The 12,890-nt window shown below is 39.4% G+C and overlaps 1 protein-coding gene across 1 annotated transcript in view; it reads left to right on the top strand.

Annotated features, from left to right (window-relative positions):
- TMEM167A (transmembrane protein 167A) overlaps nt 1-10,044 on the top strand; it is a 35,846-nt gene extending 25,802 nt beyond the window's left edge. The window contains exons 3-4 of the mRNA XM_073624459.1: nt 6,145-6,179; nt 9,652-10,044. Coding sequence (XP_073480560.1) covers nt 6,145-6,179; nt 9,652-9,722 — 106 coding nt within the window. The 3' untranslated portion in view covers nt 9,723-10,044. The remainder of the gene's footprint in view (nt 1-6,144; nt 6,180-9,651) is intronic.
- The last annotated feature ends 2,846 nt before the right edge of the window (nt 10,045-12,890 follow it).

The following is a 12,890-nucleotide window of genomic DNA, read 5'->3' as shown; positions in this document are numbered from 1 at the left end:
AATCCAAACACTATGTATATGGTCACAGCATGGATGTTATGGCGTGACGTCTTCAAAATTGAAGTTTTGTACATGAGTGGTTGCATAAGGGATGGTAGTGTATGAGCAGCCAGAGTAAAATAGAAACGGCAGTTAAACATATGCTGTGCTGCAAGATGCCACGTTCTGCTGATTCGATTTTCAGCTTTGTGTGGGATTTTTATTTCACAAGCAGAAGCAGATTTAGGATCTGCTATTGGACTTAAAACTTGTTTCAGTAATCTTAAGCTGCCAGCTCTTTGCTGGGTGCTAGCAAGGAAGACCTTTCCCTGCAGGGTACTGATCACCTCCTCCTCGAAGGTCAATTAGATCAAGACTGTGGAATATAGCTGATGACATCTGATGGACAAGAGTTTGGGATGCAGGTTGTCTTGTGACATGTAATTATTTTATTTTCCTCATAAAATAAATTTTTACTTGTCTGTTAACATTGGCTTGAAGAGTTGGATAAAAAAAAGTATGGAATAGCTAAAATTTTTGCCTTTCCTGGAGTGTATTCTATACCTGGAAAAATTGAGGACAACTCGTACATGTGTCACTTATATTGATAATTTAAATTTATACATTCTTAATTTCCAATGAACATTACTTTTTTCAACCCTGTATGCTTATATACTGTACATTCTTGTACACTTCAATATTCTTTTACTCAATGTTTATGTAGCTGGGCTTAAAAAGGACCTGAAAGAAATGTGCATTTGTAAGAATCTGAATGTCCACTTTTAAAGAAATGCTAATTTTCTGCTGGACAGGCAGAGGCACCTACTTTAACCCCTTTGTGCCAATTATACATGTATATGTGACCTCACGGAAGTGGGCTTTTTTTTTTTTTTTCGTGGGGCCGCATATATGCGTACCTTCCATTGTGCTGGGAGCACGCCGCACAGATCACTCCCATCAGACTGTGCTCTGCCCCAAGACTCGTACTAACGATCGGACCAGGGACTGCCGCTGATTGGCTATCACAGTGATCAGTCACTGTGAACCCGCCCTTGGGTTTCCTTCCTCTTTGGAATGAATTGTAAACTAATCAAAGTGTGTATTAAAAAAAAAATTAAAATAATGAAGAAAAAAATAACAAAGATCAAGGTTGCCAGGGTTAGTGTTGGGGTCGGGGTCAAATGGAACAGTCAGCATATTTTGGGTAGAATAAAAAATAAAAATTTGAATTGGTGTCAGTGACAGTGGGGTCATTTACTAAGATTCCCGGGAAGTACTGGGTGTTCTACATAGAATAACGCCCATTTCAGGCATTTGAGAGGTCAAATAGGTGAACGTGCGAATGAAAATTTGCGCTATTAGTGGCGAACATGTCTTACTAAATTCAGAATCCTGGCTAATCGGCGATTCCGCAGATCTGCAACTGCCAATTTCTACCAAGTTATTATATAGCACTGCACTTCAACCATGATCCATGTATGTGAAGAAAACAACATTTTTATTAGAGATGTGCTCTGTGCTCTACCTCGTGCATCTATTGATGTATATTCCAATTAGTAATCCTATTTTTTTTTTTCTTCTTTTGCTAACGAATGCAGTTATGAATGAGTATTACAGAGTAATGTCTGCTATTCTGCAAAGTTACATGTATTGAACATTTACACTTGCATATCTGTTGTATGTTATTTTTTTTCATCTTTTTTATTTAGGTGACTATAAAGCAGTAATTATGTTCATTCTTTAATCATACTACACTATTATGCAGGTCTCTGCGCACTTAGCACAATGGGTTGATGGTCTGCTCCGATGTCTCCAAAGCACTCGAGTTCAAATCCCAGCCAACCTACTACCCACCAGCTGTTGTTGTGTGTGTTGTTTTTTTTTTTTTTGTTTTTTTTTTTTTTTTCCAGTGCATTAAAATAAACGAAAAAAATGTAATCTGCCCGTTAGCTAGTGTGTGGTGTTTGGAATTCCACACCATAATGTTATTGAATACTTACATACCATTGCATGCATTTGAAGAGTTAAAGGAGAAGTCCAGCCTGAGCTTTTTAGGCTGGGCTTCTTTTATGGGTCACAGGAGTGCAATTCGTTTTGCACACCTGTGACCCCTTTTCAGTGGAGAGTGGTCTGAAGTCCACTGTCCGCTGATGTCACTGGAATTGGTCCAGGCAGTGCATCATCCCGACTTAGGAAGTCTGGATCCGTCTGGACTGATGGCTGTCTCAGGCTCTCAGCTGAGATGGCCGCTCCCCGCCCCTCCACAGCTCAGCGCTCCAATGAACGTGGAGGAGCAGAGCAGGATAGATGCTGACTGACAGGCAGCATCTCTCCGCTTGGGGAGGTGAGAGAACCGAGCCATCGGCGATGTTCAGTGGCTCGGTTCTCAGTGAAGAGGCGGCGGGGGGCAGATGTAGCATCGGTCTGATGCTGCATCCACCTAGGTAAGTATGAATCTCCAAAAAAAACAAACCAATACTTCTCTTTTAATATAATAGAATCAACCAAATTAAAATGCATTGGCTAACTGTCATTCGCCTATTTTCAGCAATGCAATCTTTTAGTATCCCTCTGTGGGATTTGAACCCATCCTTCAAGGCCTGAGTCTTTCAAGGTAGAAGCACTGACCACTAGCCTATTGGGCTGAGCACAATCATACATGGAAAATACATTTACTAGTGTTTAATGTTTTTAATCCTATACAATAATGTTTAGCAAGTAAGCTATTAATATTATGCAAACAACCATGCTCATGCTGATGTTGCATTGGCTATTACGTTCCCCCCCCCCCAGTCCAAACCAGGCCCTTCAGGTCTAGTATGGATTTTAAGGGGAACTCGATGCCAAAATAAAAAAAAAGCATAGGGCCCCCCAAAATCCATACCAAGCCCTTATCCGAGCATGCATCTTAGAGGTCAGGATGGGGGGGGGACAAACGAGCGTGCCCCCCCCCCTCCTAAACTATACTAGGCCACATGCCTTCAACATGAGGAGGGTGCTTTGGGGTACAATGGCCTCTTCCCAACAATGCTGGCCGGTGGTTGTTGGGATCTGCGGGCGAGGGACTTATCAGAATCTGGAAGCCCCCTATAACAGGGGGGGCCCCCAGATCCCAGCCCCCACCTATGTGAATGGGTATTGGGTACGTTGTACCCTTACCCATTCACCCAAAAATACAAACCACTAGGGACCGTTTTTGACAAATCATTTATTAAAATGAATAAAAAGCGTCCCGCAATGTACATCCATCATCAATCACGGCACCCCATGGACCCGAAAAATAGAAAAAAAAATCAAAACGTTCCGCCTCGATGGGAGGGCTCCCTCTCTATGCACTCTGTAGACTTCTGACAGTTCTTCTATAGGCAGGGGCAGGCAGTATAACACCTGTCAAAGGGAAGAGAAAGCAGTCAGCGGAAGTCCTACCATCAAGGTAGAGCGTTTTTGGTTTTTTTTTTGCTATTTTTCGGGGCTGTCAGGCACCGTGATGGACGATGAATGTACATCGCTGGACACTTTTTTTTTTTTTATTATTCATTTATTTTTTTTAATTAAGGATTTGTCAAAAACCGTCTCTTGTGGTTTGTTTTTTTGGGTGAATGGGTAGGGGTACAATGTAACCCAATATACACACTGCAAAGAAAGATTCAGACCTGTTCTTAGGCCAAACGCCCGACACAAATGCAGGCCTTTTAATAACTAAGATTGCTACTACACCCACATAGACCCACCAAGTAAAGGACACACCCACCAGTGTAATTTTTTCTATCTGTTGAGGTAGGCCTCAAGTGCTCTCACCTGTTCATTAGGAATACACACTCTCTTTATAAATGAAAGCATGCATTAGCATAGACATCTGTGCAGGGTAAACATCAAAATAACAAATGTCCAAGGCTCTGGCCATGATCAGTGATCTAAAAAATCTCCAAATCAAACTTGTATGTTTTTGGGCATGTGGAGGGTCCAAAACAGGAAATTACAACTTTGTGAGGGCTGCTTCACACAAATTGATGATAAAGCGCATTTGTCATTCATCAAGCATACAACATTAAAATGTGTGCAGTATCACACCAGACTTAAATAAAAGACAAGCTGCGCCAACTAATTGCAGTATGTTAGAACTGATTGAATTTATTGATAAAATAGCCAAATGGCAATAGTGAGAAATAAGCATGGATATCTCCAAGTGGAGTTTGTGGTCACTATCAGTCCGGCCTGTTTCCTGCTAGGCAGCGGCGTGCCTGCCAGCGTGGAACGCATTCGGAGGAATCCAGACGTGATGTTGGGGCGTGTCAGATGACGTGTTTCAAAGCTTCAGCTTTTTCTTCAGATCTAGTTTGTTATAGTCAATCTTGTATATGCTCTCCCGGACTGGAGCAGATGAGACAAGACACTGGCTAATGTTCGAAGAAGGATTTAAAGAAATCACTGCTATGCTATAACATAGCAGATGTAATTTTAAGAAGATGCAAATACAATAGAGGTGATATAATAAAAAATCTATTGGAACTATAAAAATATGAATATATATCAATGGTAGAGTTCAAATGACCATGAGATTATTAATATGATCAAATTAAAAATTAAAAAATGTATTAAGACAATAAATCAAGAAAAGTTCATTTGAATAATAAAATGAGCATATGGGTATAATAGTACATTCGTGATCTGTACTAATAAAAGATATGATAAACCAACAACAATCAAAGAGCAACAATGATAACAATGGAGCAAAAGAATGCGTCCATAAGGACTCATAGTGAGATGTTCAAAAACATAATATTACTAAACGTGTATACATATACATGCGCATATATATATACAGTTGTGCTCATAAGTTTACACACCCTGGCAGAGTTTTTGATTTCTTGGCCATTTTTAGAGAATATAAATGATAACACAAAAACTTTTCTTTCACTCATGGTTAGTGTTTGACTGAAGCCATTTATTATTAATCAACTGTGTTTCCTCATTTTAACCGCTTCCGGACCAGCCGCCGCAGTTATACTGCGGCAGGTCGGCTCCCCTGCACAAAACCACGTAGCTGTACGTTGGCTCGCGAGGTCCGGATAGCAGGCGGGGATGCCGATGTGCGTGGCCGACGGTCGTGATGACCGCCGGCCATGAGCGATTGTGTGCAGCCGAGGCGGCGCCATTTGTGTGAATGCAAAGGCTGGGTGTGATGTCATAACATCGCTTCCGGCCTCCAAACGATCATAGAGACTCCAGCGACCATCTGGTCCACCGAAAATCTCTATGTTAAGCATCCAGGGCCGGCAAATCCTGTCTCCGACTCACCGATGTGAGTCAGAAGAAGCACCGGTGGGAGGGGGGGGGGGGAATGTCCCCTCTCGCCACCCATAAGAACGATCAAGCGGCAGAACAGCCACTATGATCATTCTCATGGTGTAGGGAATCGCCGGCTGAAAAAGCCGATATCTGAATGATGCCTGTAGCTGCAGGCATTATTCGGATATACCAACACAAAGTCAAGAAGGTCATATGATGGCCGGCGGGTGGGAAGTGGTTAAAGAGAGAGCTGATTGGAGGGCAAGGACACTTCCCCCTTCACGAAGCATTCAAACTGCTGGAGGTCCCTCCCGTCTCCTTTTTTTTTTTTTTTCTTGGTGTCAGGAAAACTTGTCAGAAGAGATTCATGCTGATAGAAATAAAGCAGCAGACAGAAATAACACTTAGTGCTCTGGATTGAGACAAGTACACACTGAGGGATATGCTTTGTTCAAACTCTATATCTGAAGTTTACAACCACTTTAAAAAAGCCTTTATTCTTTATTTGTGTAATTGACGGCACGTTTTTTTATAACTTTTTTTTATCTTTTTTTTTTTTTTCCCCTGGGCATGTGCGTTTCAATGGTCCCTGCTGAACCAGCCCGGTTTCAATCTATGTATGGCCAACTCTAATGGTACCTTATGGTCCAGTAAAGGGAAATCTCACATCTTTAATACACACTAGCCTAAACTGTTCTAAGACACTATGAATGTTTCAAATACTTTCAATTTATGTTTTTTTATTATTTTCTCTTGTATTTTTTTTTGTATAAAACCAATAAAAGATTTTGAAAGAATGTTTCAAATACATTGTTTCCTATATATGATTGATGTCTCTGATTGTTCTCAAGTAATCTTTACGTGTTCTTGTTGCAGAGTACTTGGAATATTTTGGAAGTGTGCACGGATTGGTAAGTTAACATTTTAATGTAGACAGGTGTGAGTCTAACAATCAAAAAAAAAATTTTCTATATATATTATATAATAAAAAATATGTCTCATAAATCTTAAAGTGAAAATTATAAAACTTTACATATCAAAAGATTTACACACACTGCAAAATATAACATGAAATCAGTTATGACAGATAACTGAAATTGCCATATTGACTATTCCATAAAAATCATTAAAATTGTAGTGCTGCTTTGCTTTTGTAATTTCTAAAAGTAAGTTGCTTTATATTTAGTTAGATTTGCCCTACATGTGACAAATGCACCACAGAAGCTCTTGCACCATTTTTTTAGGCATAGAGCTTGGCACGTTTTTAGTGGCATTTTAGCATGTTAGTCACATGCAAAAACCAGCATTTTTCTGTTTGTGTTTGGGGTGACATTAACGATTAATGGCACCACAAATGCGACATGCATGTATTGCATGTTCCTGGGATGCTCAGATGTGAGCACAGCCTTAACCACTTCAAGTCTGGACACTTTTAGTCCAGGCCAATGTCAGCTTTTAGCACTGTCGCTCTTTGAATGACAATTATGCGGTCATGCAACACTGTACCCATATGAAATTTTTATCTTTTTTTTTTTTTTTTTTCACACAAATAGAGCTTTCTTTTGGTGGTATTGGATCACCACTGGGTTTTTTATTCTTTGCTATATAAATGAAAAAAGACCAACATTTTTTGAAGAAAAAAAAATGTTTTTTTCTTAGTTTTTGTTATAAAACTTTGCAAATTGAATAATCTTTCTTTAAAAATGTAGGTCAAAATGTATTCTGCTACATTTTTGGGTAAAAATAACTGTGTGAAAGTTAGTCTACAAACTAGGGGATATGTATCTGAAAATTGAGAACCTAAAATGCTCGACGCTGGTATGATGTGATCAGGACACTTGAATGGGTATCAGGACGTTGGTATGGTGGTGATCAGAATGCTGGTATGGCAAGGATCGGGACGCTGATATGGCATAGGGGATGAGCAGAATGCTAGTATAGGGTATGGTGGCAATCAGGGCGCTAATATTGTGTATGGTGGTGATCACGGCACTGGTATGGTGTATGGTGGTGATAAGGATGCTGGTATGGCCAATAGTGGTGATCATGGTACTGTTATGGGGTATGACGGTGATCAGAACATTGGTATGGTGTATGACGGTTTTGTGAGCTCTGGGACAGGTGACAGGGCTGGCTGCATTTTTTTTATTACATTCTGGGGAACAGTAATCAGGGACACTGCCATTTTATGAGTGTACATGCAGCCTGACAGGCTGCTGTACACTCACAGGCTGCAGCATCGGTTTTCTCCGCTCTTACAGTGAGAGCTGATCTTTACCATCAGTTTCTTTTATTTACTGTGTGATTGCTGTGAATGGAAACTGCAATAGCATGGTAAAACAACTTCCTATAACCTTTACACAGCAGTAATGTGATCCGCTGTCCCCGGGAGACATACTGACCCTTGAGCTCCCGGATGCGTGATCTAGGAGCCGCGGATGCGAAGTGATGTACGGGTACATTACCTGCTTTCCGTCCTTTATAGGCAATGGGTGGACTGGAAGTAGTAAAAGTGGGAGTAAACTCCCCATATATGATGTTTACTGTACCTATAGGTAAGCCTCATTATAGGCTTACCTATAGGTAAACCTCTCCTAAACATGCACCATTGAGGAGATATTTACTTTAAATGCAGCTGGTGATGTCTCTGGAATGAATATCTCTGAACGGGCATACCCGTGCCGTTCCTTCAGAGCCATGCCGTAAACAGTGATGTAATCACTGGCTCAGCCATTCAGATCACTGAAGACCGGGTGAAGATGGAAGCAGTGACAGCGCGCCGCTGGAGGGCTTCGTTTTCAGGCAAGACGGCCAAATTGTGCTATATGCAATGCATACTAGCACATTATGACTTTAAACTGCCGGGGCCCAATTTTTTTTTTTTTTTTTGTATGCAGTTTAATACCGCTTTGGATATGCTTTAGGTAAAAACTGTGCCACATTTGTGGCCATGAAACACTTTATAAGCTCCGGGTACGTTTTTATATTTTTATTTTTTTTTTTATACATATGCATTTCTGGTGTAAAAAATCATGCAGAGTGCATTCATAATGTCATTGCCTAATTTTAAATTAAAACACTTGAAAAGCTCATTTAGGCAGCATTGGTAAATAATATCCCATTTTAAAACATGGCCTGCGGCCTACGTTCATGTTGAAGGGTGTATCATAGAACCGCTGTGCTTGAATGTTCTCAAACTGTACTGGGAGCATTTACTTCTGAGTTTCAGCTCTCCCCAACTGCTACTGCCTCTGAAGTCCCATTAAAATTTCAGACGTGTTGAGATTATTGTAAAGCCATACCTGAGAATAGAGAGATTTCTGGCATCATTCTGCACGAAGCCAGCAGAGATGAATGTGGTGGTTTAGATCAGTGGTTCTCCACCTCAGTCCTCAAGTACCCCCAACAGGCCATGTTTGCAGGTTTTCCTTTATCTTGCACAGGTCCTTTAAATCGGAGTCAGTGGCTTGGTATTTTGGACAGCTATTTTATCTAAGAGAAATTCTCAAAACATGGCCTGTTGGGGGTACTTGAGGACTGAGGTTGAGAGCCACTGGTTTAGATTATCAGTTTGGCATTGAGATGTGCTAAGATGCAATCAATAGCATGCACTGGATAGGGTCTGGCTCTTTCTACTAGGAAATTGATATAGGTAACACTATTCACATGCAAAGCTAAGGGATCAATGTTCATTATACTTGATACAATTACATTTTTTTTTTTCATGCAGCCTCCTCTCTAAACTTTGCATATGTAGCTGTTAATATAAAGCCTTTAACATTTTAGCTGATGAGAGCCATATTTATTTGAAAGTTACCAAAGCACACAAAGTAAGCACCCTGTTGTACCTCTATTGATTTTTAATCGGTCACAGGAACGGCCTATGAATCTGAAGTGCATTTTCATAAATCTGTACATTAATCTTTGCAGTGCCATCTTAAACCACAGAATAAATGGCCTTAAATACAGTTTGGCTTCACACGATACCCACACTTGTCTAAATTCTTCAGATGTTGTTTAGTTGTTCACCAGACATTAGTGCAATGTATTGTAATGTTTACAGCTATGATTGACACTTCATCTTGGAAGTAACTGGAGTTTGAACATGCAGTATATTTCAGGGTGACTTTTGCTGCCAAAAACATTGCAGTCTTGGATTGATTCCATGATTTGTGCTGACTTAGCTATTTTTTACCATTTTAAAATTCACTCATGTGGTTTAATGTGTCATTGGCTAACATTTTAATATAATTTCTGTAATTTTTGAAATGATAGCTGATTTTCTGTATTTATTTGATTTTCATATTAGTCTGGTCTTTTTGTTTGTTTTTCCTCTCACATGTTTTCCTCTTTACATATTTCAATATATATTTTACTTTCCAGGTGAACGGAAAAGTCCTTACGTTGCTGTATGTTGTGTGGTCATGGCGTTCAGTATCCTCTTTATGCAATGAACTCCCAGGGACTTAAGATGCTCATTTTTGTTGTGGAATATATTTTTCACCTTCGATAATGTGCGTGTATAGAAAATCAGGACCAACCGGTCTTGCAGAGAAAATTCTCCAAATGTTGACAGTTGGAAGACAACTAAGCAGACATAACATTTGTCAAATATTGTTCTGATTTTGTTTTGTTTTAGTTAACTCCTATTTTTCTTGTGGAGGAAAAAAACTCTTCAGAAATGCTTGGTAAATTATTTCAATGTGATGATATTTTATAGTTCAAATGGAAACTGAATTACCAAATAAAATGAATTTGATATTGTGGTTTTCAGGACTTAATTGTGTTGTTTTTCCATTATTATGGTACATTTTTGGGTTAAAAAAAAAAAAAAAATTTATGTAGCAAATCTTAACAATGACAAGAGAAAAGAAGATGCATAGGTTTGTGGAATCCAAAAAAAAAAAGGGAGTAAAGGCTACAAGAGCACAATGGTTTTGGTGGAAAGAAAACATTTGTTCATAAAAAGATACTATTTCCTAATTCAGTAAATATACAAAACTAAATTGACATGGCACAAAAATTACACCAGGAAAGAGAATATGCAATATGCAGGGTTTTCTAATGAGATGTTCAAAAAGCCATATGGGTGTATTGGTTGGGTGTCTGCAGATTTTTGGCCATATAGTATATCTGCAGTTTCCATCTAGGCCAGGCATGTCAAACTCTGATGAAGTGGGGAGGATTAAATCTTTAAGGAGCAGCAATATTGTATACTAAGGGTTGCATTTACTTAATTTAAAAAAATATTTTTTCTTTATATTTCGATAAGGGACACAGGATCAGTAGTTGTTATGATTAATTTGATTTATACTGCCAGGTATAACCCCCTCCCATGTTTTTTTGCTAGTGTCCTATTTATGATTAAAGGATATGTTCACCTTTGGGAACATGTTGCATGTTCCACCCATTTTTTAAGGGTGGAGCGTGTAACATGTTCCCAGTGCTGCAGCCGCCACCCACTGGGTCCCCCCTCCCTGTGGCAGCAGTACAGGGAATAGGGTTCCCCGTACTAGCGGTCAGTTTATGAAAGCAGGGCTCTTTCCACATGGCCGTGTCATTCGTACACAGAGCTCTGTGTTTGAATCAACTACAAGTCCCGACAGCCTTAGTGGCTGTCGGCTTGTAGTTCTCAATTCACTACTACAGTCTTCCTTTCAGCGAGTATCTGTTTACCCGTACCGGGGTGTACAGGTAAGCAGATGCACTGAGAGTATACAGGAGACCTGCATGGCATCTACGATCTGCTGATCGCTGGTGCAATGCTTTACAGGATCCTAATACAAAAAATAATGCATTTTTTTTTTTTTACCTGCAAAAGGATGTGCATTTATTATTTTTGTACAAAGGTGATGTTCTCCTTTTAAGCACAAGATGTGTGAACCTTCCATTGACTCTTGTAACCGTACTTGTCTTTATTACAATAAAGCAGTCTTCATTGGTATCCTGTTGCGGTGTGCGGCTGCCTACTTCCAGTTTCAGCATTCTAGGAGTTTTCTTCACAAAAAAATTAAGTTTACCTGGATCAACCACCAAAATTATTATTAGCTGTGTGTATTGGCATATAACAGACAATCAACCACACAGGGGGCGGGATACCACATGGGGATGCCCTAAATGCATACAGAAAAAACAAAGAGAACAGATGTCTCTCAAGAGGGCAAAAAAACCCCAAGGCACTGTCTGAGAAAAGCAAGCCAAATTTTATTAGACAAATTGAAAAATAAACACCACACAAATAAACTACAAAAAATTATATTGCAAGCGGGCCATGGTAGGTAATCAATCATAGACCCTAAAAATTAAAAATGACAACATTGTCGTTAAAAACAGGGGAGCCACGTCTTTACATACATACACCACTCACCATACAAACTTATATGAAATTGATTCAAAGTAACAAGCAGCTGTTGATGAAGTTTTGTGAATCACTTTTCAGAGTCATGGTATATCAGGAGTAGTGGGTATATGTGGATGGAAAGGATGTAAAAAGTCCATATATCTGGCTAATAAAGCCCAGTAAAGAACAGCAGCTGATCAGGGGCCTGGAAAAATAACCCAGGGGGACACAGCAAGGTGAAACCAGCAAAATTGAATATTTAAGAGGTCCTGTCATGCTTTTTTCTATTACAAGGGATGTTTACATTCTTTGTAATAGGAATAAAAGTGACACAATTTTTTTTTATTTTAAAACCGTGTAAAAATAAATAAAATCATGTAAAATAAATAAAAAAAATTTAAAAACCCCCCGTCCCGACGAGCTCGCGCGCAGAAGCGAACGCATATAAAAATGGAGGTCAAACCACACATGTGAGGTATCGCCGCAATCGTTAGAGCGAGAGCAATAATTCTAGCCCTAGACCTCCTCTGTGACACAAAACATGCAACCTGTAGATTTTTTAAACGTCGCCTATGGAGATTTTTGAGGGTAAAAGTTTGACGCCATTCCATTAGCGGGTGCAATTTTGAAGTGTGACATGTTGGGTATCAATTTACTTGGCGTAACATTATCTTTCACAATGTAAAAAAATTGGGCTAACTTTACTGTTGTCTTATTTTCTTATTCAAAAAAGTGAATTTTTTGCCAAAAAAAGCGCGCTTGTAAGACCGCTGCGCAAATACGGTGTGAAAAAAAGTATTGCAATGACCGCCATTTTATTCTCTAGGGTGTTATAAAAAAAACAATATATAATGTTTGGGGGTTCTAAGTAATTTTCTAGCAAAAAACCTGTTTTAAACATGTAAACACCTAAATTCCAAAAGAAGACTGGTCCTTAAGTGGTTAACTAAGACTGGAGAGTGCAGAATCTGGTGCAGCTCTGCGTGGAGGCCAATCAGCTTTCAGATTTTATTGCCAAAGCTTAATGGAACAAGATGAAGCTGATTGGCTGCACAGCTGCACCGGATTATGAGTGCTCCAGTTTTAGTAAATCTACCCCTTGGCGTTTAATAGAATTATATTATGGTGTGTAGATCAATAGTACCTATTGCATGCAAGGTTCCACCTTCTGAGATCCTCATTTAAGTTTATTGGAATTATATATTGGTGTTTAGATCAGTAGTATATAGTGCATTCTATTTAATGTATATTTGGAAGGTACCACCTCTTACATTCACCCTGG

Source organism: Aquarana catesbeiana, linkage group LG01 (assembly GCF_042186555.1).
Source record: "Aquarana catesbeiana isolate 2022-GZ linkage group LG01, ASM4218655v1, whole genome shotgun sequence".
In the NCBI taxonomy this organism is placed as follows: domain Eukaryota; kingdom Metazoa; phylum Chordata; class Amphibia; order Anura; family Ranidae; genus Aquarana; species Aquarana catesbeiana.
This window is presented reverse-complemented; position numbering and strand designations above follow the sequence as displayed.